Source organism: Aulonocara sp. 'chitande type north' Nkhata Bay, linkage group LG16 (assembly GCF_057382095.1).
Source record: "Aulonocara sp. 'chitande type north' Nkhata Bay isolate Kocher_YH1m ecotype deep benthic linkage group LG16, A_spYH_male_GT1.1, whole genome shotgun sequence".
NCBI classification, from domain to species: domain Eukaryota; kingdom Metazoa; phylum Chordata; class Actinopteri; order Cichliformes; family Cichlidae; genus Aulonocara; species Aulonocara sp. 'chitande type north' Nkhata Bay.
Genome location: NC_141359.1, coordinates 16,498,099 through 16,518,505, shown reverse-complemented (window position 1 = coordinate 16,518,505; position 20,407 = coordinate 16,498,099). Strand labels below are relative to the sequence as shown.

General features: G+C 40.3%; 1 protein-coding gene across 1 annotated transcript; it reads right to left on the bottom strand.

Annotated features, from left to right (window-relative positions):
* Positions 1-1,031: 1,031 nt before the first annotated feature.
* On the bottom strand, positions 1,032-18,274 carry LOC147311228 (CD209 antigen-like protein C). The gene is made up of 6 exons (XM_086265634.1): positions 18,205-18,274; positions 18,014-18,100; positions 17,523-17,732; positions 4,497-4,639; positions 3,192-3,295; positions 1,032-2,712 (listed from the first exon to the last, which is right to left on the bottom strand). The coding sequence occupies exons 1-6, from the start codon at positions 18,272-18,274 to the stop codon at positions 2,568-2,570; spliced, it is 759 nt and encodes a 252-aa protein (XP_086121760.1). The 3' UTR covers positions 1,032-2,567.
* Positions 18,275-20,407: the final 2,133 nt, after the last annotated feature.

Below are 20,407 nucleotides of genomic sequence, written 5' to 3'. Positions count from 1 at the left end.
GATAAGCTGTTGTTAGAATTTATTTAATAATAATTTCTAGTATCAGCTGATGTTTGCTGGAGCCACAGCTGTAAAAGCTGCTGGTCATGATGTTGGTTTGGATATGTGGTGAGAGGGAAACATGAAGATGAAACCAGGAGACGTCCTTACTGAATCATCAGAGCTGAACAGGTGATGGAGAAACAGGTTTATCTTTTAGGTGACATGAATGAGTTGAAGGGAAGTTATGAACTGTTTCTGAGAGACAAATAACATCAGGATCCTTTTCTAAGTAGCTGACAGCTGGTAACTGTGCAGGGGCGGGTCTAGGAAAGTTTTGCCAGGGGGGCAGCGTCTGTTTTCATTCAAAGACTGTTTTTTTTCTATAATACCTGGTGGTGTAGTCTGTGATTTTTTTTGTCAGTTCAGCCTTATATATTATGTTTACCCCGAGTGACCACCCGGTCAGCTGGTGGGTAACAGGCATCTCCGAAAACGTTAGAGCAGTTATGGAAATATGTGATGTCTTGATGAATCGAGCAGATATTTGAAGTTTACACAGCACCATTCTCGCATAAAAATATCTTAAACGTTTATTTTGTGACCCAGAAAGAGTAATATTTCAAACTCCGCCACTCTGTGTTCCTCCGCCATTGCCTCGTTTGAGTTTTGGACGAAATGGATTCTGGGATATTGCATTTCGTCAGTTCGAGCTGATTGGAGACCAGAACAGCCAATCAGGTATTTTTGCATCAAAGTCTGTGATTGGCTGGTTTTGTGGCACAAATATAACCGTGTAGAAAAAGAGTTGAGCGCGCACGGGCAGAAATGTTGAGAGCGCAAGCAACACATTGCGGCTGCAATTGTGTGTGTGTGTGTGTATGGATAATAGCAAACACTGAAATACATTTTTTTGCACGCAGCAATTAATTTTGTTCACTCAAATTCAGCTTTTCTTCGCTCAAAATAAATTTCTCCTCAAAATGCAACACTTGCACCCGCAAACCTTTTTTTACGTGCGCTCAAATTTTTTTTACGTGCGCTCAGAATAGTGGCACAAAAATAATGTCATACTTAAGAGGTACTAGATGTTCTTATATAATAAACCAACCAAGACTTTTAGTTTTAAAGCAAAGCAGAAGTTTATCAACAATTATTTTAAAGTTTATTCTGTCATACTCTTTCATATTCTCTCTTACATGACTTTCTACAGAGAACTCTCTGCGCTGGTGTTTTGAAATGTTTGCCCTGTTAACAGACACCATGGAGTAAACTGAAGTAGCTTCTGTAATGCTACAATGAGACAAAAGTGGGCCACCCTCTTCTTCTTCTTTTTTAAAATTTGGTTTGTTTGTTTTTTACCAGTACTTAAAAAATAAAAATTTTGTATGTTTCTTAATGAGGCACTGTGCTTGATTCTCTGAATTAAATACATTCTGCTGACCAAATAACATACAACCACTGGTTATTTTTGCCATGAATATAAATTTGCACCTAATAATAATAATAATAATAATAATAATAATAATAATAATAATAATAACTTTATATAAAGCGCTTTCAAACAAAGTGCTGTACATCTATTTGAAACTAAAAAGATAAATAAATCAAATCGATACATAGCAATACAAGTAAAAAAACAATACAAGTTAAAAACAGTAAGAATTTAAAAAACTAAAAGCCATAGAATTAAAACATGTAGGATAGGGTGAACAAATGTGTCTTCAACTTAGTTTTAAAAACTAAAAAAAAAACTAAAAATTGTCATTTTTCTGGCTCTAGGAGAAGGTTCCTAGAGAAGAGTCCTGAGATCGTGGAGCACTGGATGGAACTTAAAGGTGTAAAAGGTCGCAGAGGTGCCAATCCGTTTAAAGCCTTGTAGGTGAGCAGCAGGACCTTAAAATCTGATTGAACCTGACAAAGTAGCCAATGAAGAGCTCTCAGTACAGGGATAATGTGCTCAAATGTGAGCAGCTGCATTTTGCACCATCTGTGGACCTCTGAAACTTTTCTTTGGTAGCCCAGAAAGAAGAGCATTACAATAATCAATACATGAAGACACAAATGCATGGATAGGAACCCCTGCAGTGTCGCTTGACAAAACGTATCTGATTCTGGCTATGTTCCTCAAATGTTAAAAGGCGGTCTTTGTTATCTCTTTTACATGAGACTCCATGTCGAACCACACGCCCAAGTTTTTTACCTTGTCCCTGCAATTTCTGACACCTGTCATCAATTTTCAAGATGAAATTTTGGGACAAGTGCTGAAATTTTTGTGGCCCAATAACCATCAACTCTGTCTTATCAGTATTTAGGAGCAAGAAATTATCAGATAATCAGTCCTTAATTGCAGATAGACACGATTCTAGTTTAGAGACTTCAGCACAATTTCAAATGGTCAAAGGAACATAAACCTGCAGGTCATCAGTGTAACAATGAAAGGTTACATTAAAAAACACAGTACAGTAAATGTACGCAGTCAGAACAGAGTACAACATTAAAATGGAAATGTAGAATAGAACAAGAATCACAGTTAAAATGTCAAAACATGTAGAAATATATGCTCTCCAAGAAACTGTACAGTGGTGTTATGGTAGTTTTTTGCAGATCCATTTCATAGAAGCTGTACATGAAATATCATTCCAAGTCCTCCGATCTGCAGCTCTTATATGCACACAATCTTCTTCACTATTCGGTGAGCCTCCATTATTGGGTTCATTTGTCTCCCAGTTCCTAAAGAACGAAGGTGTTATATAAGAACATATCAGTAAGATGAAGAAATTGAGTGTGGGGATTTAATTCCCTATAAAAAATATGACAATGACCCCACTGTCTGGTGCAGTTGTCAACAGTGTTCCATGGATTCAAATCTACTGTGTCCTTTCTGTATGCAGTTTGCATTTTCTCTGCCTGTGAGGGTTCTCTGCCACTTCATCCCACAGTCCAAAGACATATGTGCAAGCTGAATAGTGGAGAAAATGGATGGATCGATGTATTTGTCATGAAAGGTATGAAAGGTCGTAACTGAGTTGTTCTGCCCCCCCCAAAAAAGTCAGTAGCATCCATCTTTAACCTTTTGCCCTTATTTTGGCTCAACCACCTGACATGTAAGCTTACTGATGAGATTATTTTGCATACATATATGTTCATAAAAAAACACATCTGCTGGAAATCCAGTAAATGTAATAAACTGAAACAAAGTGAAGACTTACGCCAGAGTCAGTGGAGTTCCATCTACCCATTTCCACTGTCCTTCCTTTCCACTGTCAGTCAAACCAATCCAAGTGTTATCTTTGATGATTGTAGTGAGAAAGTTCTGTTAAACATGAAAGAAACAACATTTTTTTAACCAGAATTCCATTTTCTAATTATTTTTATTTCCTTTTGTTTATTTAAATTGTAATAATTTTTAACCAAACTAATGTAGAGATCAGGGAAATATTTTACTGCTACTATTCATAACCATCATCATTACCGTTACATTAATTATCATTTCATCAAAGCATTTATTCAGTAGATTACACATGTTCTTAGTTAAGATTATTACACCTATCACAGAGAGCTTCTGTCTGGTAAAAGGTTAGAAGCATCAACGGGCGGGGTGAGGCTGAGTGCGTTGGAGGTCGAGACACACACACACAAACAGTAGTTAGATTCATGTTTAGGTAAGAGTTCAAATAATAGTTTGCAAAAGTTTGCAAAGCTTGTGACTGCAAAATTGTGTCTGCCTAAAGGACAGTTTGTTCCAGGAGATAAGTGAGAGTTAGAAGATTAATAAGAAGCACCTGGCCTCGAGACGGAGAAGATGTCCTTTTAAATGTGTCAAAAGTCGTCAACAGAACATTTGTGGTTTTGAAACTTATGCATGTATTGTATCTGCTTTGACGCATGAGGGGGCATCATAAATAATACCCTGATGTTATAAAAACAACTGCTTGTGTATCATTGGGCGGAGATCGATGCTGTCTGTGTGCAGTGTTCATCTCCCCACACGTGTGTTCATTAAAATCATTGTTTGACCGACTCTCCTGGACCAATTGTTGTTTCTGCGCTCACCCTCAATATTTGAACTCGTAACACTAACTAATCCTAAACTATCTAATAACTAATCTTTGCATTTTTAAAAAAAAATTCATTTTAGTTTGTTTTCAAAGTTCAAAAAATATTTCAGTTAGTCCTAATTTTCATTCTCTGTCCATCAATCCATCCATTTTCTTCTTCTTATACTCCTCTGGGTTCCCAGGAGGCTGGGGCAATTTAGAATGACTATTAATTAACCTAACTTTTATTCTAGTTTTCATTTAATTTTAGTTATGTAAAAAAAAAATCACATTACTTTTAGTTTTTTAGTTAACCATAACAATAACCCTGGTGCTATACAGAATTGCTCTCCACAGTGAGACTGAATAACAGATGTTTCTGGGTTTTATGTTCAGATATATTGAATGAATGTTGAAAGGTTAACAGAAACACATAAAACGAATGAATACATTAATTGCAATATACATGCACTGTACCTGTCCTTTAGAACTGTCTATCACCACCAGATCTGCTCCTTTGTCTCTACAGTCCCGTCTAGCTTCATCCCAGTTACCAGAGGTTCCAGAGAGGAAATAACAGACACCACTGAACATTTCCCATCCTGTAGGACACGTTTTCTCTGGAAGAAACATCAAGCAAGAGACAATCCAGACCAGCAAATAAGCTGTAATGCTCATCAGATCTCTATTTAATTAACTGGGATCTTTTGCCAGAAAAGACTTTTAATTCCTCTGGACTTCTTTTTCAGCATATTATCATATTCCATTGATTTTGTTCAGTGAGATCAAATTGTCACTGGTTTGACCGCGGCTCACAAATTACACCTTGACTGCTTTGATGCCCTGTTGCCAAAGCCAGCCATCACATCAACTAATGCCAAAGCCAAAATAAATATTTAGATAAATGCTCTAACACTACTGCTGTCGTTATATTATCAGAAATGTGTGATTTAGGAAGTTGAAAGAGCGTCATTAAGGAGCATCATTACCCCCCCAAATTTTTGCCATCATCATTCTCCAAAGTGTGATTAAAATCATGGTTATTGATAGGTTTGTAGCTTGAACTGATTCGCTGGAACGTTGAAGACAATATAATTACACAGCAAAGCAAGACACGAGTAGGCAAAGTTCTTCATGTTTCTCGTGCACAGGAGAGAACCGGACAGACGCCGTTCCTTCGCTTGACTGCAGTTGCTCTCGACCGCTCCCCCGTAACACTGCTCTTTTATTGAGGTTGCATGAATATGCATAGGTTCATTAACATACGACGTCTACATACAAACAAAGAGTACCGTGTGTGTGTGTGTGTGTGTGTGTGTGTGTGTGTGTGTGTGTGTGTGTGTGTGTGTGTGTGTGTGGGGTCAGAGTGTGACCCCATAAATGACTTCCCTAAACCTGCTGGTCTGGAAGTCCAGCGGTTCATCTAAACAAAAGGCACTTAGCCTAAAACAAACACAGCCACATTAATCCTACCATAAAACAATAAAACAAGGTACGACCTCTCTCGTGCTCCCAGAGTGCTCTCTAATACACACAAAGTTTGCAGACTATCAAGGATCAAAACCTCTACCAATCTACAACTAATTACAAAACTCTAAGCATATATAAGTAGATATTTCTAAGCATAAATGACAATCAACAATACAAAACCTAACAGTTATGGATAACCATGGAACAAAAAAGACACACATCAGCGCTGTAACTTATCACCTAAACGTCTGAGTGCCAAGTTATATTTGAAGTATTATGGCATGCCTGTGCGGACTAGGTCAGTTCAGTTTTGGCTGAGGAGTAGTTGCAAGGCGAAAATATTGAAAGACAAATGGAATACAATATACATTTCATAACATAATATAATGGGGAAGTAAAACTGAACATAACAAAAACAAAAAAAGAAGTAACTAACACTGAGGCCAGGACTAAAACATACAAACCTGACACAACTAAAACCCAGGCAAATATCCCAGAATGCATTTTGTCCAAAACTCAAACAAGGCAGTTGTGGGGGAACGCAGTGTGGCGGAGTTTGAAATATTACTCTTTCTGGATTACAAAATACACTTTTAAGATATTTTCAGGCTAGAATGTTGCTGTGTAAACTTCAAATATCGATTTATTAAGACATGACATATTTGAAAAACACATATATACATATATACAGTGGCTTGCAAAAGTATTCGGTCCCCTTGAACTTTTCCACATTTTGTCACATTACAGCCACAAACATGAATCAATTTTAATGGAATTCCACGTGAAAGGCCAATACAAAGTGGTGTGCACGTGAGGAGTGGAACGAAAATCAGACATGATTCCAAACATTTTTTACAAATAAATAACTGAAAAGTGGGGTGTGCGTAATTATTCAGCCCCCTGAGTCAATACTTTGTAGAACCACCTTTTGCTGCAATTCCAGCTGCCAGTCATTTAGGGTATGTCTCTACCAGCTTTGCACATCTAGAGACTGAAATTCTTGCCCATTCTTCTTTGCAAAACAGCTCCAGCTCAGTCAGATTAGATGGACAGCGTTTGTGAACAACAGTTTTCAGATCTTGCCACAGATTCTCGATTGGATTTAGATCTGGACTTTGACTGGGTCATTCTAACACATGGATATGTTTTGTTTTAAACCATTCCATTGTTGCCCTGGCTTTATGTTTAGGGTCGTTGTCCTGCTGGAAGGTGAACCTCCGCCCCAGTCTCAGAGCAGCTGTATTTGTACTGACATTAGATTACACACAGGCGCACTCTATTTAGTCATTAGCACTCATCAGGCAATGTCTATGGGCAACTGACTGCACTCAGACCAAAGGGGGCTGAATAATTGCGCACTTTGCAGTTATTTATTTGTAAAAAGATGTTTGGAATCATGTATGATTTTCGTTCCACTTCTCACGTGTACACCACTTTGTATTGGTCTTTCACGTGGAATTCCAATAAAATTGATTTATGTTTGTGGCTGTAAAAAAAAACAAAAAAAACCCCAGCACACCCCTGCGGGCGGTTTATCCTTCAAGCTCGGGTCCTCTACCAGAGGCCTGGGAGCTTGAGGGTCCTGCGCAGTATCTTAGCTGTTCCCAGGACTGCGCTCTTCTGGACAGAGATCTCCGATGTTGTTCCCGGGATCTGCTGGAGCCACTCGCCTAGCTTGGGAGTCACCGCACCTAGTGCTCCGATTACCACGGGGACCACCGTTACCTTCACCCTCCACATCCTCTCGAGCTCTTCTCTGAGCCCTTGGTATTTCTCCAGCTTCTCGTGTTCCTTCTTCCTGATATTGCTGTCATTCGGAACCGCTACATCGATCACTACGGCCGTCTTCTTCTGTTTGTCTACCACCACTATGTCCGGTTACAGTCGCTCCTGCGTTTTCTCTTAGTTTAGCTCTGTTTTCTTACGTATTCTTTTTTTTCTGACTTGTATTTTCATCCATTTATTATCTTTCACTCAATCATGTGGATTGAGAGAGTTTTTGTTCTTCTGGTGGCTGTGGAACTATTACTTTTATCAAGGAATGTGCCTCTGTGCTGTCTTTCAGTCCAGCTTTGTCCAGCCACTGGTAGGATTTCTGGATATCAGCCACCTCCTCTATATGCCGGTGGTACATGCCGTGCAGGGGCCTGTCCTTCCACGATGGTTCCTCGTCTCCCTCCTCTTTCTTGGGTTTCTGCTGCCTGAGGTATTCACTGAGCACTCGGTAGGTTGGGGCCATCTTCCCAATGTATTCTTGGATGTTCGTTGTCTCATCCTGGACTTTGGTGCTGACACTCACCAGTCCCCGGCCCCCTTCCTTCCGCTTAGCGTACAGCCTCAGGGTGCTGGATTTGGGGTGAAACCCTCCATGCATGGTAAGGAGCTTTCTTGTCTTTATGTCAGTGGCTTCTATCTCCTCCTTTGGCCAGCCTCTTACCATTCAGCTGACTCCTCAGGACTTGCCTGACCCTCTGCAGGTACTTGGTGGTTGCAGCTTTTCTAGCGGCCTCTTCATGGTTCCCATTCGCCTGTGGGATCCCCAAGTACTTGTAACTGTCCTCTATGTCTGCAATGTTGCCTTCTGGTAGTTCAATCCCCTCAGTTCTGACTACCTTCCCTCTCTTTGTTACCATCCGACTACACTTCTCCAGTCCGAACGACATTCCAATGTCATTGCTGTATAGCCTGGTAGTGTGGATCAGTGAATCGATGTCTCGTTCACTCTTGGCATACAGCTTGATGTCATCCATGTACAGGAGGTGGCTGACAACTGCTCCGTTCCGTAGTCGGTATCCGTAGCCAGTCTTGTTAATGATCTCATTGAGGGGGTTCAGGCCTATGCAGAACAGCAGTGGGGACAGAGCATCTCCTTGGTAGATCCCGCACTTGATGGTGACTTGTGCTATGGGCTTGGAGTTGGCCTCTAGTGTTGTACGCCACATCCCCATTGAGTTCCTGATGAAGGCTCTTAGGGTCCCATTGATCTTGTACAATTCTAGGCATTCCAGTATCCAGCTGTGGGGCATTGAGTCATAGGCCTTCTTGTAATCAATCCAGGCAGTGCACAGGTTGGTCAGTCTGGTCTTGCAGTCTCGGCTGATTGTTCTGTCTACCAGTAGCTGGTGTTTTGCGCCTCTGGTATTCTTGCCAATTCCTTTCTGTGTCCCGCTCATCTATTGACCCATGTGCCTGTTCATCTTAGCCGATATGATGCCTGACAGGAGCTTCCATGTAGTACTGAGGCAGGTTATTGGTCGGTAGTTGGAGGGGACCGGTCCCTTCTTGGGGTCCTTGGGGATCAGGACCGTCCGGCCTTCAGTTAGCCATTCCGGGTGTCTCTCGTTAACTAGCAGCTGGTTCATTTGTGCTGCCAGACGCTCGTGGAGTGCAGTCAGCTTCTTCAGCCAGTAAGCGTGAACCATGTCGGGCCCTGGTGCTGTCCAACTCTTCATACTGGAGACCCTTTCTTGGATATCTGCCACTGTGATGGTTACTGGACCCTGTTCAGGGAGGTCGCTGTGGTCAGCCCTCAGATCCTCTAGCCACTGAGCATTGCCGTTATGGGTTGCATCCTTCTCCCATATGCTCTTCCAGTATTGCTCCGTCTCCAGCCTTGGTGGTGCTGTTCTCTTATTGTTCCCTTGCCACTGAGAGTACACCTTTGCTGGTTCTGTGGAGAACAGCTGGTTTATTCTCCTGCCTTCTATCTCTCTGGTGTACCTCCTCAAGTGGCTGGCCAAGGCTGTGAGTCTTTGCTTGGCAGTTTCCAAGGCCTCAGGTATGGACAGCTTGCTGTATTTCTTAGGCACCTTATTTGTCGCACCTTTCTGCAACTCCGTTAGTTGGCTAACCTCCCTCCGTGCTACTTTGATCTTGCCCTCTAGCCTCCTTCTCCATGGAGGGTACTGCCCCTTGTCGCTGTTCAACTTGTAGCCAAGCATCTCACTGATCACTGTTGCCGTATTGTAGATCAGCTTGTTAGTGTCGGTAATCGTGGTTGTAGGTATTGCCCGTAGTAGGGCTGGGCCATATTATACCGTTCACGGTAATACCGGTATAATGTTAGGCAACGATAGGAAAATGAAATATCGCGATAGAATGGGAGTAAAACGCGCATGCGCAGTGCCTTTGTTTTCATACGCACATGGCCGATTGTTGAGTGAAACAGATGAACCAGAATTGGTTTGTAAAAATGGTGCAACTTCCGTGATGTGGAACTGGTTTGGTGTTTGTCCGTCAGATACACAACAAAGCACATTTTTTTGCAGAACATGCAAGCGGCCGTTGTTATTGTCGTATTTGTCGGACTAAGATGCTCTTAAATCTGGGAGTAATCTGGGTCCTAAACTCCGTATACTTCAGGTCAAACAACACTGCAGCATCACTTAGAGTTAAAAACTGTCTAAATTCTTTCATCTTTAATAAAACGATCAGCATTGCTGCTTTACCAGGTGTAACTATAAAGTTTAACTTCCAGGCATCCATGAAAACAAAAGTTATTACATTTAACGGAGTTAGAAGTTAGCAGGAAGCTAGCGGAAGTTAGCTCGCTAGTTTCGCTAGTTACCTAAGCATGATATAGCATGTTCTGACTGAGAGATTTCTGAAAAAAATCAAACGTACAGCTCTGCTATCACTTCCAACATAAATGAAGACAGGAAACTAAACAGCAGTGACGTTTGTAGGGTTACTGAAGTTGGGCTAGCTGGTATATAATGATGTGCTACGTGATCGCTAGCGACACAGCTATGTTAGCATAACATAAACAGTGAAGCTGGAGGACGAACACTAACACTTTTCCACTTATAAAAGTTAACGTGAAGGTTCTTCATGGTTAGAAACAAATGCAATCGCATGGCAGGATGCTGTAAACGGACCAAACTTCAGTCAGGAGAACAACTGAGATAATCCATCCACAATACAAGGTTAGTCATTAATATACTGCAACAACATGGGAATAGAGCAGCTGCCAGAGAATTCAACATTAATGAATCAATGGTACAGAAGTGGAGGAAGCAAGAAGAATGAGTTTAATAAAGTTTGATTTATCTGACTGCTTTGTTTCGCTTAATGTGCCTTATAATCCCGTGCACCTTATGGTCCGAAAAATGCGTACTGCACACTGCAGTTTAATGTTGCAAAGCACCTCTTTTTAACTTCAGTGGATATTATACATGGTTATGCTCAGGATATGTCAGCCCATTTCTACTGGAAATGCCTTTTGGTTAAACTTTCAGCAAGGAATTTGCATTTGCACCGTTACATTTTTATAAAGCTTTAATGTACATAAAAACCAGCTTCTTGTTTAAGTGAAAATAAATGGAAGGTTGTCTTTTTGCGCTAGTAATGTTGTGGAGTTGTATTTTGTCTCGCATCAATTATATCGTCGGTTATATCGTTATCGCAATTCAAATATATATCGTGATAAATATTTTTGGCCATATCGCCCTGCTCTAGCCCGTAGTGCTGCATTAACATCATCTAGCAGACCTTCTGAGGGTACTTCACGTAATCTTGGTAACCGGCTACGGGGGATCCAGGTTTCAAGCTTGGCCATGATCCTATTTTTCAGGTCAGTTCCTCTCGCACTCAACGATCCTTCTCCTATCGCACTTGGAAGAAGAGCGTGTGTGTACCCCCGTCTTGGACCTTCCCTTCGGACCCCGCCCTACTCCCTGGAGCCCCGTGTTATCTGTTCCACTGTATATATGTATATATTCTCACTTGGTGTCACATTGCAAATAAACCCTCACCTTCTCTCTAAACTTCAGAGTCCTGCGAGTGAGTCCTCTGCCTACTAATCTGTGACATTTTTTTTTCGCTGTAAAAAGAAGTTTTTTTCCCACTATGTCTGTGAAGGTTGTCAGTCATCCAGGTTATCGTAGTCAAAGGAGCTTGCAAAGAAAAGTGTCTGGACTTCTTTAAGTTGCTTGAAGACGTTTCACCTCTCATCCGAGAAGCTTCTTCAGTTCTAAGGTCAAATGGTGGAGAGTCCCAGATATAAACCTAGTGGGAGTATCCCCCCACAGAGGGACAAAAGGACCCCCTGATGATCCTCTAATCGCCTGAGCCAAGGTGTGAAACTGGGTGTGGGTCCCAATCAGCCAGAGTTTCGGGTGTGTTCATTGTGAAACCTGGCCCCACCTTATCATGCGAATTCCTGAGGTCAGATGGCCCAGGATGTGAGTGGGCGTTAAGGCGTCTGGGAAGGGATCTCAAAACTGGATTATAGATGGCAGAGAGTTGGTGTCGTAAACCCCCGCCTCTGTTCAAAGATGGTCGCTCACAGTGGACATAGATGGCTTCTTTCACTCCTCTTTCAAACCATCTGTCCTCTCTGTCCAAAATGTGAACATTGGCATCCTCGAAAGAGTGTCCTTTATCCTTAAGATGCAGATGGACTGCTGAGTCTTGTCCTGTGGAGGTGGTCCACTTCACAAGCGCATGGCACAACACAGAAGAGCATGCGCCAACCAGCGTGCAGCCTGTTACAGTCGCTCCTGCTTTTTCTCTTAGTTTAGCTCTGTTTTCTTACGTATTCTTTTTTTTCTGACTTGTATTTTCATCCATTTATTATCTTTCACTCAATCATGTGGATTGAGAGAGTTTTTGTTCTTCTGGTGGCTGTGGAACTATTACTTTTATCAAGGAAGTGCCTCTGTGCTGTCTTTCAGTCCAGCTTTGTCCAGCCACTGGTAGGATTTCTGGATATCAGCCACCTCCTCTATCTGCCGGTGGTACATGCCGTGCAGGGGCCTGTCCTTCCACGATGGTTCCTCGTCTCCCTCCTCTTTCTTGGGTTTCTGCTGCCTGAGGTATTCACTGAGCACTCGGTCAGTTGGGGCCATCTTCCCAATGTATTCTTGGATGTTCCTTGTCTCATCCTGGACTGTGGTGCTGACACTCACCAGTCCCCGGCCCCCTTCCTTCCGCTTAGCGTACAGCCTCAGGTTGCTGGACTTGGGGTGAAACCCTCTATGCATGGTAAGGAGCTTTCTTGTCTTTATGTCAGTGGCTTCTATCTCCTCCTTTGGCCAGCCTATTACCCCAGCAGGGTACCTGATCACGGGCAGGGCGTACGTGTTGATGGCCCGGATCTTGTTCTTACCGTTCAGCTGACTCCTCAGGACTTGCCTGACCCTCTGCAGATACTTGGTGGTTGCAGCTCTCTCTCTCTCCCTGCGACTGTGTGTTTCCTGGGTGAGAGAGCGCCTTTTCGTTGTTGTTGTTATTGTGCTAAGCTAACAGGCAGAATGCTACAAGCATAGCTCTACAGAATGTACACAGCAAATTCAAAAGTGTTAAATGTTTTGGTGTTAATAGTCTTCTTGCAAAAGTAGAGTTAATTTTACTCTAAGCAGAGTCACATTCTTTTAATGTAACTCTGAGGTGTAAAATGATAGTAGTTAAAATCGAGTGTTAAAAATGAGTGTTTCTCTGTCAAATCTGGAGGTGTTACAATGGAAACATTAACTCTTGACCTCTTAACTCTGAACTCCTACAGGGGCTATGACACCAATAGAGTAAATTCACAGACTCCGCACCCAGCACGGCTCCAATCGAAGCTGAAGTGAAGCCGTTTCAGAACATTTTGCTCTACATATTTGAATTGTTTGCCATGCTTGGTAAGTCATTCTTTCAAAGATTGTTTCAATTATTATTATGAGCTTTTACTTCTGTGGCTCTTTGGAGTTGAGACAAAGCTGTGTGAAAGGCATTAGCCATGTTGCTCGGTGATAGCATAACATTCTGTTTTAGCTAGCTGAAAGGTATTGTTTGAAAAAAAAGCTTGCATGTGAATTTTCAGTCAAACTTTTGGTCAAATACACCTAAAACAATGTCTAGAATGTGAAATGTTGGTATAATGGTGCTGCTTGAAGCCTGAAAACGATCACCCATAAAAACGAAAAAAACAAAACAAAAAAAAAACAAAAAAAAAAGAGCGAACAGCAGTAGCTGACGTCCTGACTGGATTCTACGTTAGCATAGATCCCTCCAGAGTTTTGTGCACACGGTTTAGGTAAAAATGAAAAAGGTTGAGGTTTTACAGTTAGTTCAGTATTACCTGTTGCCTGTGTCTTTGTCTTTTGGGAAAATACTTTACACAAGTAATGGCTCAAAGAGGATTCCTTTTTTTTTTTTTTTTACTGTGCTGCAATTGTTTACTGGATTATTTGTGCCATTAATTAGTGTCAACCAATTTTTATTCAATCTCCACACAGGATATGCTTGTGAAGATGGAATATGGGGGAGAGCAGAAGTGCGTTGAAGTTCCACAAAGGGATGAATGAAGGACATGCATATTGTATTGAAGAAATAAGTGATGAGAATGCTGTTATTTGCATTTACCATGTCAGACCTTTTCATAAACAAAATTCTAATGAAAGTGAGAACATGTATACTGTTACATCTTTCAGAAAATGTTTTGAAATTGTGGTGCACAGTTCAGAATAAATGTTTTTCAAAAACCATTGCGTCTTTTTAGTAAATGTTTATTTCCAAAAGAAATTTCTAGAAGTTCAGAACAGTAAAATTCCCGCTTTTTAGAATGAATTAGAAGATAACTCTTACGTAGTTAAACTAAAATACTCTTTGAGAGTTAATATATAAACTCTTAACACCAAGTGTTAAATTATCAACTCCAGACAGATTTGGTGTTTAACACTAAATCAGAGTTAATGTACCAACTCTCCAAAAAGAGTTAAATTAACTCTCTCTGGTGTGGACCCATATAGACACTTTGATAGTGTTGAAATCAAATCCGACAGTGTCAATTTGGACATGCTGGATTTGCTGTGTAGCATCATGGGCAGTGTAGTCCGTGTTGCAGGGAGAATGGACTGCCATACACGTTATGGGTCTGTGAGCGCGAGGAGGGAGAAAAAGGGGAGTGGAAAGGTACGAGTTGTCATCGAGGAAAAACGGGAGCTGGAAGCATGTAAATTTAATAATAACCACTGCAGCCAAGAAGAGTGCCTGACGAGCCCAGTTGTAAGTAAGCTATTAAGACTCGACTGTACACCGTGTTCGTGTTTTCCTCCGAAAACAATAAGTTCCATTGGAGCAGTCTTTCAACGCCTCTCTCTGTCTCTAGCAAGAAAAGTTGACCCACACAACAAAGTAAAGCTATTTTTCGGCTACGAGCCGACAGGGACCCCGCCGTATTAGTCAGAGGTCCCTTTACTACAGTTCGGAGTCGCGGACCTTCAGTAACAGTAATAAATCACACAGCAATAGTACATTCACGTTGTTGTGAAAAGCATGATAATATATTAAGTAATCCAAAGTATTCAGAATACGTTACTGTCATTGAGTAACGTAACGGAATACGTTACAGAATACATTTTAGGGCATGTATTCTGTAATGGAATATATTTTAAAAGTAACCTTCCCAACACTGAGTATATATATATATATATATATATATATATATATATATATATATATATATATATATATGTATATATATATATATATATACATATATATACATATGTATATGTGTGTGTGTGTGTGTGTGTGTGTGTACAGGGCTCTAGAGTGCGACCAAATTTTTCAGTGGTGCGACTAAAAAAAAATATTTGGTTGCACCTGTGCGACCAAATGTTCGGGTAGCAAAAAAAAAAAAAAACCTGCAACCTTCTCTGTGGTCAACAACAGACACACATTATGCCCCTATCGTGGACTAAACCAATCAGAGATAGTAAGGGGCGGGACCGCTCTGACTGGCCGTGGTCCAGTTGAAAGTGCAGGTGGAAGTGGGAGGTGAGTATAAAGCGATATCAATTCATTAAATCCTGAATCGACTTTTAAATATAACTGTGTTTTGCCAGAAACGCCAGATTCTCAGATTAAAGCTCACAAAACCATTTCAACAACAACCAAACAGCAAATGAGAGCAGGTACACGGATTCCACAGAAAGACGTAAACACAGGACCGACGCATCAGAATCAACTTTGTCTTTCTCGGCTTTCTCACCCGACGGCCCGAACACGGACACGCTGTCGGAGCTTAGCGATCCTGATGCGTCCGGTCCGCGCTGTGTTTACGTCTTTTTGCGCTGATTCTGAGCTGCAGGTTTTGTCTCTCCAACCAAAATTCGCCGAGCCAGCAGCAAAAGAAGCAGCAAACTGCGCTTCACATTTGATCAATGTCGTCATGAATTTTGCTGTTTTGCTTCCACGACTATTAAAATCACACTTCATGCACAGCTAGCGCTCTCTATCTCTCTCTGTACTTCAAGAACAGTTTCCCGTCTCCAATCTCTGTTTTCTGTATTATTCATTCGCTTATTACCCACCAGTCTACCGTTGTTTACAGCGCTGTCGGCTGCTGTCTTTTTCTTTTCTTTTTTTTCACTTAAATGACCTCGGACAAGAAAGCCTATTTTTCTGTTGTTCAATACTGAAGAAATTTAAACTTTATATGCAGAACATTGTAGAATATTTTAATGTTATCTGCTATAAAAAGCCAGACCAGGAAAATCTCCTTCATGTTTTTCTGTGTTTTATTCTCAGTTACTTTCACACAAAGGCATCTGCTGTGATGTTCACAATTCTGATGAAGTCAGTACTGATAAATGATCAGAGTTATAATATTTCTGACTGTCTGAGGCTAAGTTGAATCGAATCGGGACTTTGAAAACCGGAATCGAATGAATTATAAAAATCAGTGATGATACCCAGCCCTAGTGAGAAGCCTAGGCACGACAGAAGTGGATGTAGCTGTAATAGGAAAAGAACTATTGCTAACTTTTCTGTTAAGTTAAGGCCTGATCCTTCTGAAATTCATAGCCAGTGCTCTGACACGGTGTCATCAATCTTTGAATGCTGAAAAAGCACAGTGTATCCAGAAAAACACATTATATTGTATAAATTATTATAAAATTTGTGTGCACCTAACTTTTGTGCCGGTACGCCTAACTTTTTAAAGTTAGGCGTACCGGTACGCCCATGGCAAAAAGTTAGTCTAGAGCCCTGATGTATGTATGTATGTATGTATATATTGTGCTATTCTTAGTTAGTGTATTGTCTGTCTTGTTAATGTTTTGTTTATAATGGAGTACTGTAACAAAAAATAATTTCCCCTAGGGATCAATAAAGTATTCTGATTCTGATATCCTTTTGTGTAGATACTTAAATTATTGAGCTTTTCATACATTCTCTGTGTAGGTACCTCTTCAACTTATTTTATATTATTCTCTTATGCTAAGAATCTGAATGTTAAAAACCTACATGCTGTCAATGGAAAGATGCTAAACTGTGTTTCATTGTTCTGCTAACAGTGAAAATAAAGATCTTACCTTAGCCTACCTTACCTAACCTAACCTACATTTCAGTATTACATATCATAAACCTCAGGTGTGTTATGTTTGCATCTGGCAAAAAACTGTTTGTATGTTCTTTGTGATTTTTCTGCTGTGAAGATACCTGAGACTTGTTTGACTCTTGACCTACATTCATTTTTATTAATAAATATTAATATAAACTAGTCCTCTCTTTAGATAAGGTCACAAAAAATAGTTAACTGAAAAAAGTCTGAATTAACAACAAATTAAAATTTGAAAAAAGTTTTTATAAAATCTCTATTAAATCACGATAAGTTCACATCTTAATCAATATATAAATGAATGGGCACCTAAATACTTTGTTACTCACTTACTTAGACTTTGATACTTAAAATGATACCAAGAACACAGTAATATTTTCCATCATGAATACACATATCTGTATTCATGTGTTTATAAATTACACACTAAGGAGGATTAATGCTTTACAAATGATGAATTACACATTTACTAATAGAATGGATTCCAGTATTTTTGTACCAACTGTATTTTTCTTGTAAATGTGAATTTGTGAATAGCATAAGATGCACTGCTGCAATCCAGCTTTAAAGTGATAAGCAGAGATGCAACAATGAAGCCAGTGGTTCATATAAATATGTGCCCCTAAAGATTAACGTTTGCTTTTTAAAATTTCTGTTGAATCAATTTTCACAGTAAGACCTTTTATAAAGACACAAGGACTCACTCTGGTTAAACAAGCTCTTCTGCCTCTTCAGCTCTTCTGTGATTTTGGTAAGGTCGGCATGCAGCAGGTCTCTCTCCTCAGTCATGGAGAAAAGTTTGTTACTCATGGAAGAGAGATTTGTGTTTAGAAGGTCTCTCTCCTCAGTTATTGAGGAAAGTTGGATGTTCATTGCAGAGAGATGTTCAGCTGACTCATATAAGGAGTTATTGTCTGAAATACAGACAGATAAACATGTTTTTGAGACACGAAAAGGCATCACTGATTCTAATTAATTTTACAGTTAAACAAAAATATTTTAACATTCTGCCTCTAAGCAATGAAGCATGCTTAATATGAAGGTTTTAGTTCCTTATTCACATGCTTTTACATGAGAATAAGGAACCATTGTTGCAATCTCATCATCCTAAAATGGTTTACATATCTTTAATTTGTGCATATTTCTGCTTTCAAACATTCATGTCTAATTTAATTAGAACACCAACACAACTCACAGTAGAAATAAAGAGCGATAATTCCAGCCACCAGGACCAGAGAGAGAATAACAACTAAAGACAAACTTCTTTTACAGCTCCTTGGACCTGAAACAATGGAAAAGCAAAACAAAACTGGATGCAAAATAAAGTGAAAAATAGATGTTAAAACACATGTATAATTCTTTTCCCATGTCTCTCTCACTTCTTACCTGTGCGATTTGTCGAATGTGTTGAGTTATCAGGTTCGAGATGTTCAATATTGACATAAATTTCCTCCATTGCAAGAAAGGATGTGGATTATTTCTGAGAGCTCAGCTCGGCAGCACAAGCCATGTGAAGTGTGCGAATCTCACTGGTTTCAGGTTATTCTTTTATTTTAAGTTCAGAGGAAGTTGACAACATGTGGTTTGTGCAGCTATGGTACCACTAGGCCTGTTCTCAAACTGTGTATATATGGTATCCAAATGAAAGGATACAGAAGACAATTTTTTTTCAAGGTTTTGTGGAGAACTTTCAAGAACTTGATCTGTGGGACTGTTTTGTGTACAGCTAGGGTGCTGCTACTACTTTGGCTTTCTCAGTTTTATTTTGAATTTGATTGTTTATCTAATTTTCCTCTTGATTTTAATATTGCTGTCGGGTTTTAACAAGTGGTTGTGTTTTATCTGTTTGCACTACAAACAGACAACACATGCATTTATTTGTGGAAAGTAAATTAAATGTGATTGAATTTAGATATTGTTAGAGATGAATACTGCCAATTGAAGATATATATATATACTTTGCATGCTTTGCTAGGTTGATGTGTGGTTTTGATGTATATTCACTTGGTAGAATGCTATTTTTGATGTGCTGTGTGGCTTCCTTTCAGGCTATACTGTCACCTCAATGCATATTTAACCTTATCCTTGCTTTAGTATATACTGTTTTAAAATTGTTGGGGGTTTTTTGTTCTTGTTTTTTGTTCTTTTTAAAAATTACACACCAGCTACACTTAGTTGTACTGATATTAATTGATTGATATATTTAGCCTTTTCTTTTAAACATTTTACTTTAAAACCCAACCATGTCTCTGGCATAGTTTTTGTGGAATCTGTCAGGGGGAGTTTTGAAGATAGTAAGAGTGGTTCTAGGAGAGTAACACTAATGCCAATCTACAGCACATTAATAGTATATGTTAGTCATATTATGAAAAAAATCCTGACACACGGACCCGAGACATGAATCTGGCCTTTCATCAGAAATGGTTTCAGTGTAAGGGTGGCTGCCAAGAACTCATTCTTATGGATTCTTTACTCCCTATTTTCTAAAGAAAACAGGCAGTAAAGGTTGAGGTATGCCAAATTATATGAAAACTAGTTATTGGCAATGGGGATTATGGACCAGTTCTAATTTTTTATTGTTATTTTGGTATGTGAGCCTGTCTTCCACAAGTCCAGGTTATCTACCAGACACATTTGAACGGCCCTTACTTCCTGCTGCTCCGGGGTTTTTGTGGTCTGGTCTAACATAGGGCTGGTTAACCTGAGTGATTTGTTTAGAGGTCAGACTCTGCTCTCCTTTCAGCAGCTTCAGCAATGTTTCAGCCTCCAGAATGTGGAATTTTTTTAGATACCTGCAACTGAGGCACTTTATAATTAATGACGGACCTTACAAGGTCTGCAGTGGAGGATGCTTTCTTCTCCCTGCAGCCTGGGAAGTCCATTAGCTCCTTTTATAAGGTCATTAACTCCTAAAGCCCCTCACTTCCTGGCTTTTAAACAGGGTTGGGAAAGAGACCCAGGCTGCTCTATAACTGTCTCAGACTGGCATGAGATTTGAGTCTGTGCCTCTAAGATATCTGTCTGTAACCAGGCTAAATCGATTCATTTAAAAATTGCTCATCGTGTATACATAACACCCTCTTTAAAAAGTTGTCACGCCCGGGCGGCAAGCACAAGGGAATAGACTCAGGTGCAGACACCCCACGGAGGCTCGGAGGGTGATTGAAAGAAAAACAAGACTTTATTTCAGCCAGTGAAGGTGGCAACAACAGGGGAAAAGATGTGCTTCTTTCAAATCCTAAATACAATTATTGAAGGACTTGGGTCAATCCTAATATTTAGAACACTGGATAGATATGTCAACATGCCACGCCAAAAACCCTGAAGCAAAAAAGTGCAAAGCTATGCAGCAAAGTGCTGCACAGTGTCATGGATTTTGTCATGGATTAAATGTTTCAAGTTCAAGTTGTTTACGGGCGACCGTGGCTCAGGGGGTTGGGAATCGCATCTGTAACCGGAAGGTCGCCGGTTCGATCCCTGGGCTCTCTGTCCTGGTCGTTGTGTCCTTGGGCAAGACACTTTACCCTACTTGCCTACTGGTGTTGGCCAGAGGGGCCGATGGCGCGATATGGCAGCCTCACTTCTGTCA

Excerpts from the sequence above, each read along its gene's own strand:
- LOC147311228 (XM_086265634.1), bottom strand. The coding sequence starts at position 18,274 with ATGGAGGAAATTTATGTCAATATTGAACATCTCGAACCTGATAACTCA. Across the intron at positions 4,640-17,522 it reads GAAGAGCTTGTTTAACCAGA|AGAAAACGTGTCCTACAGGA; the intron begins GTGAGTCCTTGT and ends TGTTTCTTCCAG. Across the intron at positions 3,296-4,496 it reads TAGACAGTTCTAAAGGACAG|AACTTTCTCACTACAATCAT; the intron begins GTACAGTGCATG and ends CATGTTTAACAG.